Below are 17818 nucleotides of genomic sequence, written 5' to 3' on the forward strand. Positions count from 1 at the left end.
TGTTGCTTTCTGCAGTTTGGGCTCTGGGCCTAGAGCACTTGCCAGTGAGGCCTGAAGCAAAGAAGTCATTGAGCACCTCAGCTCTCTCTGTGTTCCTCATGACCAGGCCTCTAGTGGCCTTCCAGAGAGGGCCCACATCCTCGCTTACCTTCTTTTTAATCACTGATATACCTGTTCCCCTTTCTGTCCCCAGCTAGATTTAGTTCTGCCTGGGTTTTAGCTTTCCTAACCTGATCTTTGAGGTTCCCATACTACTTGGAAGAGGAAGTTATCATCAGCACATTCCAGAAACCTCTTTGATTTCTGGTGCAATGCTGTGTTGTCCCTCCCACAGATATCAGGGTGGTTGAAGTCCCCTGTGAGGACCTCATCCTCCATGTCCTTGTAGTGAGGAGCCCAAAACTGAACACAGTACTTGAGATGCGGCCTCACCAGAGCTGAGTACAGAGGGATGATCACCTCTCTGCTCCTGCTGGCCACACTGTTTCTTATACAGGCCAGGATGCCCTTGGCCTTCTTGGCCACCTGGGCACACTGTGGGCTCATGTTGAGCCGAGCATCGACCAACAGCCCCAGGTCCCTTTCCTCTTCACAGTCATCCAGCCATTCTGTCCCAAGCCTGTAACACTGCATGTACCCCCAGCAGAGAACAACTACATCCCCCAGAGGATTGCTTGCTGCTCTGTCACCCTTTATGTTCAGTGCAAAAGATAAAAGCCATCCGTATATCACTTGATCTCCCCTTTCCTTTTTGATCCCAGCAGCACGAGAACTCCCTGGGTTGTCTCACCTCGGCTTTAGAATAAGGACTTCAGTTTTCGGACACACTTTGTAATGTTATTTTTTTAATTTTTTTTATTGGTTTTAATTCTAATTCTGATACTAATTATGATATATTGTACTGTAGTGTGTTATCTTGCATTCTGGTATCATCTTTGGTCAATTAATTAAACAAATTAAAACGAATTAAACAAATTAAAATTAATTAAGCCAATTAAAACTAATTTGTTGCCACTGTTTTGGTTTTTGGCCAATCTCTCTACTTGTTTTCCCCTTTTTTTCCTTTTCCCTTCACTGGGGCCTGGATGCTTCTAGGGACTCTGGAGTTTGTTTTTGGGTCAGAAGCAGTACGAATGCTTCTGGGGAGTTTGGAGTTTGTTGTTGACGCAGAAGTCGTCTGGATGATTCTGGGGACTCTGGAGTTTGCTGTTGGGTCAGAAGCAGTAGGAATGCTTCTGGGGAGTTTGGAGTTTGTTGTTGACGCAGAAGTAGTCTGGATGATTCTGGGGAGTCTGGAGTTTGTTGTTGGGGCAGAAGCAGTCCGGATGCTTCTGGGGACTCCGGAGTCTTTTGTTGAGGCTGAAGCTCTACGGATGCTTCTGGGGAGTTTGGAGCCTTCCCTGCCCAACGCAGGTTTGGGTGACTTCTCAGGCAGCTTCATTGCACGCCCTGTGCTCCATGAGTCTCCCTGAAGGCCACGCTCCATCAAAGCCACATTCCTTCTGCATTGTCCAGACAGAAGATTATAGCATGAAGGAGAGGGGCCAGCTGGTTTATGAAGCATTGTGGGTCTGATTTTCGAACCCGCAATGTAATCCACGGGACCGGGCTGGAACTTGTCCCTGGCCATCTGTAGTCTGTGGATCGAATTCTTCAAATTGGAAATCTCCCGAAGAAGCTCATCCTGGAAGGGAACAGAGGGTTTATGCTTGGTCTTGTCTTAGAGAGTGCTTCCCACCCTAAGTACTGCTGCTTTACGCAGAAGAGGGCAAGCACACTGCTTCAGCCTTGCAATGAGGGCAGAAGAGAACGGCTGCCACAGTGCTCTGTTTGTAAGCAAGCAACTTTCCAGGCTGCCTTCACACCAGCACGCTGTGCTAGCTCAGCTCTGAGCTGAGCTGTCCTTTCCATGCCTCAATGCCTAGACCACCAGCCCGCCCCTCACCTTTTCTGCTTTCCCCATCTCCCTCAGATCCATCAAGTAAAGCCCGTGCCCTCAGTGCCATGCTGCTGACACGTGCCTACCAATACTGGGCTTTGCCTACCTCTTCTCGCCTCTTTGCTTGCTTTTTCTCCAGCTTCAGCCTGGTCAGGTACTGCCTGTACTCGTTGAACTCCTTCAGAGTGCAGACAACCTACAGAAGAGACAATGACAGATGGCTGTAGTGTCAGGCCCCTGCCTGGCAGACTGGAAAGCCCTCCTGACGAGACCCGTGTTGGTCAGCCCAACAGCCAAACTTACGTCGCCATCCTCGGTGACCAAGCCCCGTTTCTTCAGGTTCCGCAGGTTGTTTTTGCGGTTGTGGAACTCCCGCAGATGCGGGTCATGCAGGCTGTTGTACTCTGTGCACAGATTGCGACTGTACGGATCTCTCAGGTCAAACTGAGGAGAAGGCTGGTGGAGCTGGAAGAGATGTGTTGTAGAGTGTGAATGGGGAAGGAGAGAGCAGCAAAGAGACAGAGACACTTCCAAGCTGCTCACACCCACAGGCTGGCCTCTTGCCTCTTTCCCAAACAGTCATGTCTGGGTTTTCCTAAGTCCTCCAAGAGGGAGAGCAGAGGGTTGCACCCTCCTCCAGGAACGACCCGGTCTCCACATTTCTGTGCCTGATGGGTGCCTGGCCCCAGCATCCCAACACATGGGATTGGCATCCCAACACAAGGCCTCCTTGGCATGGCGGCAACCCCAGGAAACAAGAGCCCTTTTTGACGCTTCCTTACTCCTCTCACCTTTTCCCCCAGCTTTCTCCTGGCGAAAAGGAGCTTGGTGCCGGGCTGCACAGGGATTTTAACCCCGAGTGGAAGGTCCAACAGCCAGCTACCTCCTGCTCCAACTTCCTGTCCTCCGGGTCGGAGCTAGAAAGACAAAGACACGCTTGGACACTCAGACACTCCATTCCCCTCTCCAGCCCACCTCCGCTCCCTTTGGCAGCTCCCTCCCCACTTCTGTAACCGATGCTGGGATGTGCAGAGAGGTGCGATTCCCTGCAAGCCTTCTCCAGCACCAGCATGAGGAGAAGTGTCCCTCAGCCTCTGGAGAGCATCTACAGCCCCAGAGCAGCCCTGCATACCCCAGGCTACTGCACTCAGCCCTCTCTTGATGTAGCAGCGCTCACCTTTCCGCTCTTCCCCGCTCTGCTCAGAAATTCATCTGGATTTCGGAATCCAGCACTGCAACAGCACTCCATGGCTCCTGGTAGGAACTCTCTGAGAGCTGCAACCCTCCGCTACCACCTCTCGCTCCAGCAGCAGCGAACTGAGGCCACCCCAGCCGGAGTTCCAGCCTGCAGCTTTACGTCACGCTCACCCACTGTTGCATCACAATGACATGCAATGACATGCGGCAAGCCTGCAGCTGCATGGAGGCCCTGCTGGGTGCACTCGTGGTAAGCTGCTCCAGCTGGCCCTGCTTTGAGCCAAAAAGGCTTGCTGAGTCCTGAGGCCTGCTGTAGGCTTCCTTGGTTTCTATCACAGGTGATGCTGCACGTGGAACAAATACCTTCTCGGGTTGTCCCAGAGCTTGTTTTATAAGTAAATGACACTGAAACAATGTGGGAGAGCTGGCCTGTTTTTCTGTCCTAGAATCTTAGAATGGTTTGTGTTGGAAGGGACCCTTAAGATCACCCCGTTCCAACCTGCTATAGACAGGGACACCTCGCTGTAGACCAGGTTGCTCACAACGCATCCAGCCTGGCCTTGAGTGCTTCCAGGGAGAGGAGGGGTGCTGAGAAGGTGGAAATAGTGAACGCCTTTTTTGCTTCTGTCTTTAGTGAAAGGGCTCTCCCTCCGGAATCCCAGGCCCTGGAGGTTAATGAGAGAGTGTGGGGAATGGGAGATTTCCCTTTAGTCAGGGAAGAGGTGGTCTGTGAGTGCCTAGGAAACATTAAGGTCCATAAATCCTTGGGACCTGATGGGGTGCATCCATAGGTGCTGAGGGAGCTGCTGGAGGTCGTTGCTAAGCCGCTCTCTGTAATCTATCAGAGGTCTTGGAGAACTGGGGAGGTGCCTGAAGACTGGAGGACGGCCAGTGTCACTCCTGTCTTCAAAATGGCAAGAAGGAAGACCCGGGTAATTATAGGCCAGTCAGCCTCACCTCTGTCCCAGGGAAGGTGATGGAACAGCTTGTGCTGGATGCCATCTCCAGACAACTGGGAGAAAAGGAGGTTATCAGGAGTACTCAGCATGGGTTCACCAAGGGTTCACCAAGTTGTTCTCGACCAACCCGGTGGCCTTTTATGAAGATGTCACTAGCTGGGTGGACGGGGGGAGAGCGGTAGATGTAGTCTACCTTGATTTCTGTAAGGCTTTTGATACTGTCCCCCATGACGTTGTTATAACAAAGCTGAGGAAGTATGGGATAGATGAGCGGAAGGTGAAGTGGGTCGAGAATTGGCTGACTGGCCGAGTGCAGAGGGTTGACGTTGGTGGTGCGGAATCTGGCTGGAGGCCTGTAACTAGCGGCGTCCCCCAGGGGTCTGTGCTGGGTCCGGTCTTGTTCAACATCTTCATCAGTGACCTTGATGAGGGGATAGTGACCACCCTCAGCAAGTTTGCTGATGCCACGAAGTTGGGAGGATTGGCTGACATGCCTGAAGGCTGTGCTGCCATTCAGAGAGACCTGGACAGGCTGGAGAGCTGAGCAGTAAGAAACCAGATGAGGTTTAACAAAAGCAAGTGTAGAGTCTTGCACCTAGGGAGAAATAATTGCATGCACCAGTACAGGCTGGGGGAAGAGCTGCTGGAGAGGAGCTCTGCTGAGTGGGACCTGGGCGTCCTGGTGGACGACAGATTGACCATGAGCCAGCAGTGTGCCCTTGTAGCCAAAAAGGCCAATGGCATCCTGGGGTGTATTAAAAAGAGCATGGCCAGCAGGTCGAGGGAGGTGATTCTCCTCCTCTACTCTGCCCCGGTGAGGCCTCCTCTGGAATCCTGTGTCCAGTTCTGGGCTCCCCAGTACAAAAAAGACAGGGATCTCTTGGAAAGAGTCCAGCGGAGGGCCACAAAGATGGTGAAGGGCCTGGAGCATTTCCCCTATGAGGAGAGATTTAGCGAACTGGGTCTGTTTAGCCTTGAGAAAAGAAGGCTGAGAGGGGATTTGATCCAGGTTTATAAATACCTGAGGTGTGGGTGCCATAGTGGCGTGGCTGGTCTCTTTTCAGTAATGTGTAGGGACAGGACTAGGGGTAATGGGATGAAACTTCAGCATAGGAAGTTCTGCATGAAGATGCGGAAGAACTTCTTTACGGTGAGGGTGACGTAGCACTGGAACAGGCTGCCCAGGGAGGTGGTGGAGTCTCCTTCTGTGGAGATATTCAAGAGCCGACTGGACGCCGAGCTGTGCGACGTGGTGTAGGGAGCCTGCTTTCCAGGAGGGTTGGACTCGATGATCTCTAGAGGTCCCTTCCAACCCCTGCAATTCTGTGATTCTGTGAGGCAACCACAGCCTCACTGGGAAGACTGTTCCAGTGTTTCACCACCCTCTGTCACGGAGTTCTCTCTAGAGCTCACTCCGGGACAGTGTGCACAAACCCAGGGCAGCAGGAACAAAAGCCCCCCCCCTTTTCTCTCACGGCACGGTACGGCAAAGTGCGGCGTGGCCCGGCCCGGCCACGTGCGTTTCGGGAGAGGGGAAGGGAAGGGAGATTGCGATTAGGTCTAACAAAAAAATGAGGGAGGAAAAAGGTGATCTGAGAACGAATGGCAGTTTAATAACCTAATAACACTAAACAACAACAAGAGAGTTTCAACAAAGAGAATACCAAGTCCCAAATCTCACCGATGGAGCTGTGGAAGGCAGGAAGGTCTGACCACGTTGTCTCCTCGCAGGGAGCCGGTCCAGCAACCCCGTCCCCTTCCTCACTTCCCTTCCGGTGCCCCACCCCGCATGCTCATTAAGGCAGTTCACAGAAAAAAAAACTTGTCCCCTTTACTCCCATTATTAGGCATGGTGTTCTGATGTGGAATACCAACACCAACCAAATTGCAAAACCATAACACCTCACAGTAAAGTTCTTCCTGGTATGTATTCTAAATCTACCCTCTTCCAGTTTAAAACCATTTCCCTTCATCCTGTCACTACATGCATTTATAAAAAGTCCCTCCCAAGCTTTCCTATGCACTCCCTTCAGATACTGGGAGGTTGCTATAAGGTCCCCCTGGAGCCTTCTCTTCTCCAGGCTGAAGAGCCCCAGCTCTCTCAGCCTGTCCTTCTAGAGGAGGTGCTCCAGCCCTCTGATCATCTCCATTTCCCTCATCTGGACCTGCTCCAACAGCACAGTGTCCTTGTGTTGGGGTCCCCAGAACTGGACGCAGTACTCCATGTGGGGTCTTACAAGAGCAGCGCGGAGGGGCAGAATCACCTCCTCGACCCGCTGGTCACGCTTCTCTTGATGAAACCTGGGATATATTTGGCCTTCCAGGCCACAAGCGTACACTGCCACCTCGTGCTGAATCATCTGAGACCCCCAAATCCTTCTCCTCGGTGCTGCTCTCAAGCCATTCACCACCCAACCTTTATCTGTGCTTGAGATTTCCCCAACTCAGGGCACTTGTCCTTGTTGAACTTCATGAAGTTGACATGGGCCACCAAGTTTGTCACGTCTGACTTGCCCATGGTGAAACCATTTTGATTACCACCAGCCACCTTGTCTTTATTTTTCCGTGTGGTGCAGTAGGGCCTTCAGTTGGATCTACCCCGCGATCTTACCAAGCACAGAGGTGAGACTGACTGGCCTGTAGTTCCCTGGATCTTCTTTTTTCCCGATCCGGAATAGGGGGGTTATGTTTCCCCTTTTCTGATCAGTGGGAACTTCACCAGACTGCCATGACCTTTCAAATACGATGCACAGCAGCTTGGCAAGTTCATCCACCAGTTCCCTCAGAACCTGCGGATGGATCCCTTGGACTTGTGCAGCTTCAGATTCTTTCGATGGTCTAGAACCTCATCTTCACTTACAGCACTTACAGATCCACCTTCTCCAAGTTTTACTGTTGCTTTCTGCAGTTTGGGCTCTGGGCCTAGAGCACTTGCCAGTGAGGCCTGAAGCAAAGAAGTCATTGAGCACCTCAGCTCTCTCTGTGTTCCTCATGACCAGGCCTCTAGTGGCCTTCCAGAGAGGGCCCACATCCTCGCTTACCTTCTTTTTAATCACTGATATACCTGTTCCCCTTTCTGTCCCCAGCTAGATTTAGTTCTGCCTGGGTTTTAGCTTTCCTAACCTGATCTTTGAGGTTCCCATACTACTTGGAAGAGGAAGTTATCATCAGCACATTCCAGAAACCTCTTTGATTTCTGGTGCAATGCTGTGTTGTCCCTCCCACAGATATCAGGGTGGTTGAAGTCCCCTGTGAGGACCTCATCCTCCATGTCCTTGTAGTGAGGAGCCCAAAACTGAACACAGTACTTGAGATGCGGCCTCACCAGAGCTGAGTACAGAGGGATGATCACCTCTCTGCTCCTGCTGGCCACACTGTTTCTTATACAGGCCAGGATGCCCTTGGCCTTCTTGGCCACCTGGGCACACTGTGGGCTCATGTTGAGCCGAGCATCGACCAACAGCCCCAGGTCCCTTTCCTCTTCACAGTCATCCAGCCATTCTGTCCCAAGCCTGTAACACTGCATGTACCCCCAGCAGAGAACAACTACATCCCCCAGAGGATTGCTTGCTGCTCTGTCACCCTTTATGTTCAGTGCAAAAGATAAAAGCCATCCGTATATCACTTGATCTCCCCTTTCCTTTTTGATCCCAGCAGCACGAGAACTCCCTGGGTTGTCTCACCTCGGCTTTAGAATAAGGACTTCAGTTTTCGGACACACTTTGTAATGTTATTTTTTTAATTTTTTTTATTGGTTTTAATTCTAATTCTGATACTAATTATGATATATTGTACTGTAGTGTGTTATCTTGCATTCTGGTATCATCTTTGGTCAATTAATTAAACAAATTAAAACGAATTAAACAAATTAAAATTAATTAAGCCAATTAAAACTAATTTGTTGCCACTGTTTTGGTTTTTGGCCAATCTCTCTACTTGTTTTCCCCTTTTTTTCCTTTTCCCTTCACTGGGGCCTGGATGCTTCTAGGGACTCTGGAGTTTGTTTTTGGGTCAGAAGCAGTACGAATGCTTCTGGGGAGTTTGGAGTTTGTTGTTGACGCAGAAGTCGTCTGGATGATTCTGGGGAGTCTGGAGTTTGCTGTTGGGTCAGAAGCAGTAGGAATGCTTCTGGGGAGTTTGGAGTTTGTTGTTGACGCAGAAGTAGTCTGGATGATTCTGGGGAGTCTGGAGTTTGTTGTTGGGGCAGAAGCAGTCCGGATGCTTCTGGGGACTCCGGAGTCTTTTGTTGAGGCTGAAGCTCTACGGATGCTTCTGGGGAGTTTGGAGCCTTCCCTGCCCAACGCAGGTTTGGGTGACTTCTCAGGCAGCTTCATTGCACGCCCTGTGCTCCATGAGTCTCCCTGAAGGCCACGCTCCATCAAAGCCACATTCCTTCTGCATTGTCCAGACAGAAGATTATAGCATGAAGGAGAGGGGCCAGCTGGTTTATGAAGCATTGTGGGTCTGATTTTCGAACCCGCAATGTAATCCACGGGACCGGGCTGGAACTTGTCCCTGGCCATCTGTAGTCTGTGGATCGAATTCTTCAAATTGGAAATCTCCCGAAGAAGCTCATCCTGGAAGGGAACAGAGGGTTTATGCTTGGTCTTGTCTTAGAGAGTGCTTCCCACCCTAAGTACTGCTGCTTTACGCAGAAGAGGGCAAGCACACTGCTTCAGCCTTGCAATGAGGGCAGAAGAGAACGGCTGCCACAGTGCTCTGTTTGTAAGCAAGCAACTTTCCAGGCTGCCTTCACACCAGCACGCTGTGCTAGCTCAGCTCTGAGCTGAGCTGTCCTTTCCATGCCTCAATGCCTAGACCACCAGCCCGCCCCTCACCTTTTCTGCTTTCCCCATCTCCCTCAGATCCATCAAGTAAAGCCCGTGCCCTCAGTGCCATGCTGCTGACACGTGCCTACCAATACTGGGCTTTGCCTACCTCTTCTCGCCTCTTTGCTTGCTTTTTCTCCAGCTTCAGCCTGGTCAGGTACTGCCTGTACTCGTTGAACTCCTTCAGAGTGCAGACAACCTACAGAAGAGACAATGACAGATGGCTGTAGTGTCAGGCCCCTGCCTGGCAGACTGGAAAGCCCTCCTGAGGAGACCCGTGTTGGTCAGCCCAACAGCCAAACTTACGTCGCCATCCTCGGTGACCAAGCCCCGTTTCTTCAGGTTCCACAGGTTGTTTTTGCGGTTGTGGAACTCCCGCAGATGCGGGTCATGCAGGCTGTTGTACTCTGTGCACAGATTGTGACTGTACGGATCTCTCAGGTCAAACTGAGGAGAAGGCTGGTGGAGCTGGAAGAGATGTGTTGTAGAGTGTGAATGGGGAAGGAGAGAGCAGCAAAGAGACAGAGACACTTCCAAGCTGCTCACACCCACAGGCTGGCCTCTTGCCTCTTTCCCAAACAGTCATGTCTGGGTTTTCCTAAGTCCTCCAAGAGGGAGAGCAGAGGGTTGCACCCTCCTCCAGGAACGACCCGGTCTCCACATTTCTGTGCCTGATGGGTGCCTGGCCCCAGCATCCCAACACATGGGATTGGCATCCCAACACAAGGCCTCCTTGGCATGGCGGCAACCCCAGGAAACAAGAGCCCTTTTTGACGCTTCCTTACTCCTCTCACCTTTTCCCCCAGCTTTCTCCTGGCGAAAAGGAGCTTGGTGCCGGGCTGCACAGGGATTTTAACCCCGAGTGGAAGGTCCAACAGCCAGCTACCTCCTGCTCCAACTTCCTGTCCTCCGGGTCGGAGCTAGAAAGACAAAGACACGCTTGGACACTCAGACACTCCATTCCCCTCTCCAGCCCACCTCCGCTCCCTTTGGCAGCTCCCTCCCCACTTCTGTAACCGATGCTGGGATGTGCAGAGAGGTGCGATTCCCTGCAAGCCTTCTCCAGCACCAGCATGAGGAGAAGTGTCCCTCAGCCTCTGGAGAGCATCTACAGCCCCAGAGCAGCCCTGCATACCCCAGGCTACTGCACTCAGCCCTCTCTTGATGTAGCAGCGCTCACCTTTCCGCTCTTCCCCGCTCTGCTCAGAAATTCATCTGGATTTCGGAATCCAGCACTGCAACAGCACTCCATGGCTCCTGGTAGGAACTCTCTGAGAGCTGCAACCTTCCGCTACCACCTCTCGCTCCAGCAGCAGCGAACTGAGGCCACCCCAGCCGGAGTTCCAGCCTGCAGCTTTACGTCACGCTCACCCACTGTTGCATCACAATGACATGCAATGACATGCGGCAAGCCTGCAGCTGCATGGAGGCCCTGCTGGGTGCACTCGTGGTAAGCTGCTCCAGCTGGCCCTGCTTTGAGCCAAAAAGGCTTGCTGAGTCCTGAGGCCTGCTGTAGGCTTCCTTGGTTTCTATCACAGGTGATGCTGCACGTGGAACAAATACCTTCTCGGGTTGTCCCAGAGCTTGTTTTATAAGTAAATGACACTGAAACAATGTGGGAGAGCTGGCCTGTTTTTCTGTCCTAGAATCTTAGAATGGTTTGTGTTGGAAGGGACCCTTAAGATCACCTCGTTCCAACCTGCTATAGACAGGGACACCTTGCTGTAGACCAGGTTGCTCACAACGCATCCAGCCTGGCCTTGAGTGCTTCCAGGGAGAGGAGGGGTGCTGAGAAGGTGGAAATAGTGAACGCCTTTTTTGCTTCTGTCTTTAGTGAAAGGGCTCTCCCTCCGGAATCCCAGGCCCTGGAGGTTAATGAGAGAGTGTGGGGAATGGGAGATTTCCCTTTAGTCAGGGAAGAGGTGGTCTGTGAGTGCCTAGGAAACATTAAGGTCCATAAATCCTTGGGACCTGATGGGGTGCATCCATAGGTGCTGAGGGAGCTGCTGGAGGTCGTTGCTAAGCCGCTCTCTGTAATCTATCAGAGGTCTTGGAGAACTGGGGAGGTGCCTGAAGACTGGAGGACGGCCAGTGTCACTCCTGTCTTCAAAATGGCAAGAAGGAAGACCCGGGTAATTATAGGCCAGTCAGCCTCACCTCTGTCCCAGGGAAGGTGATGGAACAGCTTGTGCTGGATGCCATCTCCAGACAACTGGGAGAAAAGGGGGTTATCAGGAGTACTCAGCATGGGTTCACCAAGGGGAGGTTGTTCTCGACCAACCCGGTGGCCTTTTATGAAGATGTCACTAGCTGGGTGGACGGGGGGAGAGCGGTAGATGTAGTCTACCATGATTTCTGTAAGGCTTTTGATACTGTCCCCCATGACGTTGTTATAACAAAGCTGAGGAAGTATGGGATAGATGAGCGGAAGGTGAAGTGGGTCGAGAATTGGCTGACTGGCCGAGTGCAGAGGGTTGTCGTTGGTGGTGCGGAATCTGGCTGGAGGCCTGTAACTAGCGGCGTCCCCCAGGGGTCTGTGCTGGGTCCGGTCTTGTTCAACATCTTCATCAGTGACCTTGATGAGGGGATAGTGACCACCCTCAGCAAGTTTGCTGATGCCACGAAGTTGGGAGGATTGGCTGACACGCCTGAAGGCTGTGCTGCCATTCAGAGAGACCTGGACAGGCTGGAGAGCTGAGCAGTAAGAAACCAGATGAGGTTTAACAAAAGCAAGTGTAGAGTCTTGCACCTAGGGAGAAATAATTGCATGCACCAGTACAGGCTGGGGGAAGAGCTGCTGGAGAGGAGCTCTGCTGAGTGGGACCTGGGCATCCTGGTGGACGACAGATTGACCATGAGCCAGCAGTGTGCCCTTGTAGCCAAAAAGGCCAATGGCATCCTGGGGTGTATTAAAAAGAGCATGGCCAGCAGGTCGAGGGAGGTGATTCTCCTCCTCTACTCTGCCCCGGTGAGGCCTCCTCTGGAATCCTGTGTCCAGTTCTGGGCTCCCCAGTACAAAAAAGACAGGGATCTCTTGGAAAGAGTCCAGCGGAGGGCCACAAAGATGGTGAAGGGCCTGGAGCATTTCCCCTATGAGGAGAGATTTAGCGAACTGGGTCTGTTTAGCCTTGAGAAAAGAAGGCTGAGAGGGGATTTGATCCAGGTTTATAAATACCTGAGGTGTGGGTGCCATAGTGGCGTGGCTGGTCTCTTTTCAGTAATGTGTAGGGACAGGACTAGGGGTAATGGGATGAAACTTCAGCATAGGAAGTTCTGCATGAAGATGCGGAAGAACTTCTTTACGGTGAGGGTGACGTAGCACTGGAACAGGCTGCCCAGGGAGGTGGTGGAGTCTCCTTCTGTGGAGATATTCAAGAGCCGACTGGACGCCGAGCTGTGCGACGTGGTGTAGGGAGCCTGCTTTCCAGGAGGGTTGGACTCGATGATCTCTAGAGGTCCCTTCCAACCCCTGCAATTCTGTGATTCTGTGAGGCAACCACAGCCTCACTGGGAAGACTGTTCCAGTGTTTCACCACCCTCTGTCACGGAGTTCTCTCTAGAGCTCACTCCGGGACAGTGTGCACAAACCCAGGGCAGCAGGAACAAAAGCCCCCCCCCTTTTCTCTCACGGCACGGTACGGCAAAGTGCGGCGTGGCCCGGCCCGGCCACGTGCGTTTCGGGAGAGGGGAAGGGAAGGGAGATTGCGATTAGGTCTAACAAAAAAATGAGGGAGGAAAAAGGTGATCTGAGAACGAATGGCAGTTTAATAACCTAATAACACTAAACAACAACAAGAGAGTTTCAACAAAGAGAATACCAAGTCCCAAATCTCACCGATGGAGCTGTGGAAGGCAGGAAGGTCTGACCACGTTGTCTCCTCGCAGGGAGCCGGTCCAGCAACCCCGTCCCCTTCCTCACTTCCCTTCCGGTGCCCCACCCCGCATGCTCATTAAGGCAGTTCACAGAAAAAAAAACTTGTCCCCTTTACTCCCATTATTAGGCATGGTGTTCTGATGTGGAATACCAACACCAACCAAATTGCAAAACCATAATACCTCACAGTAAAGTTCTTCCTGGTATATATTCTAAATCTACCCTCTTCCAGTTTAAAACCATTTCCCTTCATCCTGTCACTACATGCATTTATAAAAAGTCCCTCCCAAGCTTTCCTATGCACTCCCTTCAGATACTGGGAGGTTGCTATAAGGTCCCCCTGGAGCCTTCTCTTCTCCAGGCTGAAGAGCTCCAGCTCTCTCAGCCTGTCCTTCTAGAGGAGGTGCTCCAGCCCTCTGATCATCTCCATTTCCCTCATCTGGACCTGCTCCAACAGCTCAGTGTCCTTGTGTTGGGGTCCCCAGAACTGGACGCAGTACTCCATGTGGGGTCTTACAAGAGCAGCGCGGAGGGGCAGAATCACCTCCTCGACCCGCTGGTCACGCTTCTCTTGATGAAACCTGGGATGTATTTGGCCTTCCAGGCCACAAGCGTACACTGCCACCTCGTGCTGAATCATCTGAGACCCCCAAATCCTTCTCCTCGGTGCTGCTCTCAAGCCATTCTCCACCCAACCTTTATCTGTGCTTGAGATTTCCCCAACTCAGGGCACTTGTCCTTGTTGAACTTCATGAAGTTGACATGGGCCACCAAGTTTGTCACGTCTGACTTGCCCATGGTGAAACCATTTTGATTACCACCAATCACCTTGTCTTTATTTTTCCGTGTGGTGCAGTAGGGCCTTCAGTTGGATCTACCCCGCGATCTTACCAAGCACAGAGGTGAGACTGACTGGCCTGTAGTTCCCTGGATCTTCTTTTTTCCCGATCCGGAATAGGGGGGTTATGTTTCCCCTTTTCTGATCAGTGGGAACTTCACCAGACTGCCATGACCTTTCAAATACGATGCACAGCAGCTTGGCAAGTTCATCCACCAGTTCCCTCAGAAGCTGCGGATGGATCCCTTGGACTTGTGCAGCTTCAGATTCTTTCGATGGTCTAGAACCTCATCTTCACTTACAGCACTTACAGATCCACCTTCTCCAAGTTTTACTGTTGCTTTCTGCAGTTTGGGCTCTGGGCCTAGAGCACTTGCCAGTGAGGCCTGAAGCAAAGAAGTCATTGAGCACCTCAGCTCTCTCTGTATTCCTCATGAGCAGGCCTCTAGTGGCCTTCCAGAGAGGGCCCACATCCTCGCTTACCTTCTTTTTAATCACTGATATACCTGTTCCCCTTTCTGTCCCCAGCTAGATTTAGTTCTGCCTGGGTTTTAGCTTTCCTAACCTGATCTTTGAGGTTCCCATACTACTTGGAAGAGGAAGTTATCATCAGCACATTCCAGAAACCTCTTTGATTTCTGGTGCAATGCTGTGTTGTCCCTCCCACAGATATCAGGGTGGTTGAAGTCCCCTGTGAGGACCTCATCCTCCATGTCCTTGTAGTGAGGAGCCCAAAACTGAACACAGTACTTGAGATGCGGCCTCACCAGAGCTGAGTACAGAGGGATGATCACCTCTCTGCTCCTGCTGGCCACACTGTTTCTTATACAGGCCAGGATGCCCTTGGCCTTCTTGGCCACCTGGGCACACTGTGGGCTCATGTTGAGCCGAGCATCGACCAACAGCCCCAGGTCCCTTTCCTCTTCACAGTCATCCAGCCATTCTGTCCCAAGCCTGTAACACTGCATGTACCCCCAGCAGAGAACAACTACATCCCCCAGAGGATTGCTTGCTGCTCTGTCACCCTTTATGTTCAGTGCAAAAGATAAAAGCCATCCGTATATCACTTGATCTCCCCTTTCCTTTTTGATCCCAGCAGCACGAGAACTCCCTGGGTTGTCTCACCTCGGCTTTAGAATAAGGACTTCAGTTTTCGGACACACTTTGTAATGTTATTTTTTTAATTTTTTTTATTGGTTTTAATTCTAATTCTGATACTAATTATGATATATTGTACTGTAGTGTGTTATCTTGCATTCTGGTATCATCTTTGGTCAATTAATTAAACAAATTAAAACGAATTAAACAAATTAAAATTAATTAAGCCAATTAAAACTAATTTGTTGCCACTGTTTTGGTTTTTGGCCAATCTCTCTACTTGTTTTCCCCTTTTTTTCCTTTTCCCTTCACTGGGGCCTGGATGCTTCTAGGGACTCTGGAGTTTGTTTTTGGGTCAGAAGCAGTACGAATGCTTCTGGGGAGTTTGGAGTTTGTTGTTGACGCAGAAGTCGTCTGGATGATTCTGGGGACTCTGGAGTTTGCTGTTGGGTCAGAAGCAGTAGGAATGCTTCTGGGGAGTTTGGAGTTTGTTGTTGACGCAGAAGTAGTCTGGATGATTCTGGGGAGTCTGGAGTTTGTTGTTGGGGCAGAAGCAGTCCGGATGCTTCTGGGGACTCCGGAGTCTTTTGTTGAGGCTGAAGCTCTACGGATGCTTCTGGGGAGTTTGGAGCCTTCCCTGCCCAACGCAGGTTTGGGTGACTTCTCAGGCAGCTTCATTGCACGCCCTGTGCTCCATGAGTCTCCCTGAAGGCCACGCTCCATCAAAGCCACATTCCTTCTGCATTGTCCAGACAGAAGATTATAGCATGAAGGAGAGGGGCCAGCTGGTTTATGAAGCATTGTGGGTCTGATTTTCGAACCCGCAATGTAATCCACGGGACCGGGCTGGAACTTGTCCCTGGCCATCTGTAGTCTGTGGATCGAATTCTTCAAATTGGAAATCTCCCGAAGAAGCTCATCCTGGAAGGGAACAGAGGGTTTATGCTTGGTCTTGTCTTAGAGAGTGCTTCCCACCCTAAGTACTGCTGCTTTACGCAGAAGAGGGCAAGCACACTGCTTCAGCCTTGCAATGAGGGCAGAAGAGAACGGCTGCCACAGTGCTCTGTTTGTAAGCAAGCAACTTTCCAGGCTGCCTTCACACCAGCACGCTGTGCTAGCTCAGCTCTGAGCTGAGCTGTCCTTTCCATGCCTCAATGCCTAGACCACCAGCCCGCCCCTCACCTTTTCTGCTTTCCCCATCTCCCTCAGATCCATCAAGTAAAGCCCGTGCCCTCAGTGCCATGCTGCTGACACGTGCCTACCAATACTGGGCTTTGCCTACCTCTTCTCGCCTCTTTGCTTGCTTTTTCTCCAGCTTCAGCCTGGTCAGGTACTGCCTGTACTCGTTGAACTCCTTCAGAGTGCAGACAACCTACAGAAGAGACAATGACAGATGGCTGTAGTGTCAGGCCCCTGCCTGGCAGACTGGAAAGCCCTCCTGAGGAGACCCGTGTTGGTCAGCCCAACAGCCAAACTTACGTCGCCATCCTCGGTGACCAAGCCCCGTTTCTTCAGGTTCCACAGGTTGTTTTTGCGGTTGTGGAACTCCCGCAGATGCGGGTCATGCAGGCTGTTGTACTCTGTGCACAGATTGCGACTGTACGGATCTCTCAGGTCAAACTGAGGAGAAGGCTGGTGGAGCTGGAAGAGATGTGTTGTAGAGTGTGAATGGGGAAGGAGAGAGCAGCAAAGAGACAGAGACACTTCCAAGCTGCTCACACCCACAGGCTGGCCTCTTGCCTCTTTCCCAAACAGTCATGTCTGGGTTTTCCTAAGTCCTCCAAGAGGGAGAGCAGAGGGTTGCACCCTCCTCCAGGAACGACCCGGTCTCCACATTTCTGTGCCTGATGGGTGCCTGGCCCCAGCATCCCAACACATGGGATTGGCATCCCAACACAAGGCCTCCTTGGCATGGCGGCAACCCCAGGAAACAAGAGCCCTTTTTGACGCTTCCTTACTCCTCTCACCTTTTCCCCCAGCTTTCTCCTGGCGAAAAGGAGCTTGGTGCCGGGCTGCACAGGGATTTTAACCCCGAGTGGAAGGTCCAACAGCCAGCTACCTCCTGCTCCAACTTCCTGTCCTCCGGGTCGGAGCTAGAAAGACAAAGACACGCTTGGACACTCAGACACTCCATTCCCCTCTCCAGCCCACCTCCGCTCCCTTTGGCAGCTCCCTCCCCACTTCTGTAACCGATGCTGGGATGTGCAGAGAGGTGCGATTCCCTGCAAGCCTTCTCCAGCACCAGCATGAGGAGAAGTGTCCCTCAGCCTCTGGAGAGCATCTACAGCCCCAGAGCAGCCCTGCATACCCCAGGCTACTGCACTCAGCCCTCTCTTGATGTAGCAGCGCTCACCTTTCCGCTCTTCCCCGCTCTGCTCAGAAATTCATCTGGATTTCGGAATCCAGCACTGCAACAGCACTCCATGGCTCCTGGTAGGAACTCTCTGAGAGCTGCAACCCTCCGCTACCACCTCTCGCTCCAGCAGCAGCGAACTGAGGCCACCCCAGCCGGAGTTCCAGCCTGCAGCTTTACGTCACGCTCACCCACTGTTGCATCACAATGACATGCAATGACATGCGGCAAGCCTGCAGCTGCATGGAGGCCCTGCTGGGTGCACTCGTGGTAAGCTGCTCCAGCTGGCCCTGCTTTGAGCCAAAAAGGCTTGCTGAGTCCTGAGGCCTGCTGTAGGCTTCCTTGGTTTCTATCACAGGTGATGCTGCACGTGGAACAAATACCTTCTCGGGTTGTCCCAGAGCTTGTTTTATAAGTAAATGACACTGAAACAATGTGGGAGAGCTGGCCTGTTTTTCTGTCCTAGAATCTTAGAATGGTTTGTGTTGGAAGGGACCCTTAAGATCACCTCGTTCCAACCTGCTATAGACAGGGACACCTTGCTGTAGACCAGGTTGCTCACAACGCATCCAGCCTGGCCTTGAGTGCTTCCAGGGAGAGGAGGGGTGCTGAGAAGGTGGAAATAGTGAACGCCTTTTTTGCTTCTGTCTTTAGTGAAAGGGCTCTCCCTCCGCAATCCCAGGCCCTGGAGGTTAATGAGAGAGTGTGGGGAATGGGAGATTTCCCTTTAG

General features: G+C 51.9%; 1 protein-coding gene and 1 long non-coding RNA gene across 2 annotated transcripts; both read right to left on the reverse strand.

Annotated features, from left to right (window-relative positions):
• Positions 1-1600: 1600 nt before the first annotated feature.
• On the reverse strand, positions 1601-2819 carry LOC146757799 (uncharacterized). Its single transcript, XR_014935742.1, has 3 exons — positions 2731-2819; positions 2046-2404; positions 1601-1684 (listed from the first exon to the last, which is right to left on the reverse strand). It is a non-coding gene; the product is annotated as an uncharacterized LOC146757799 (long non-coding RNA).
• A 5654-nt stretch (positions 2820-8473) lies between these two features.
• LOC146757800 (uncharacterized) lies at positions 8474-17332 on the reverse strand. The gene is made up of 11 exons (XM_085520594.1): positions 17279-17332; positions 16702-16827; positions 16214-16375; positions 16017-16106; positions 15556-15655; positions 14762-14766; positions 9719-9844; positions 9231-9392; positions 9034-9123; positions 8573-8672; positions 8474-8490 (listed from the first exon to the last, which is right to left on the reverse strand). The coding sequence occupies exons 1-11, from the start codon at positions 17330-17332 to the stop codon at positions 8474-8476; spliced, it is 1032 nt and encodes a 343-aa protein (XP_085376720.1).
• Between the last annotated feature and the right edge of the window lie 486 nt (positions 17333-17818).

Source organism: Coturnix japonica, chromosome 19, assembly GCF_054131305.1.
Source record: "Coturnix japonica strain WE chromosome 19, WE-NBRP24, whole genome shotgun sequence".
Lineage (NCBI taxonomy): Eukaryota > Metazoa > Chordata > Aves > Galliformes > Phasianidae > Coturnix > Coturnix japonica.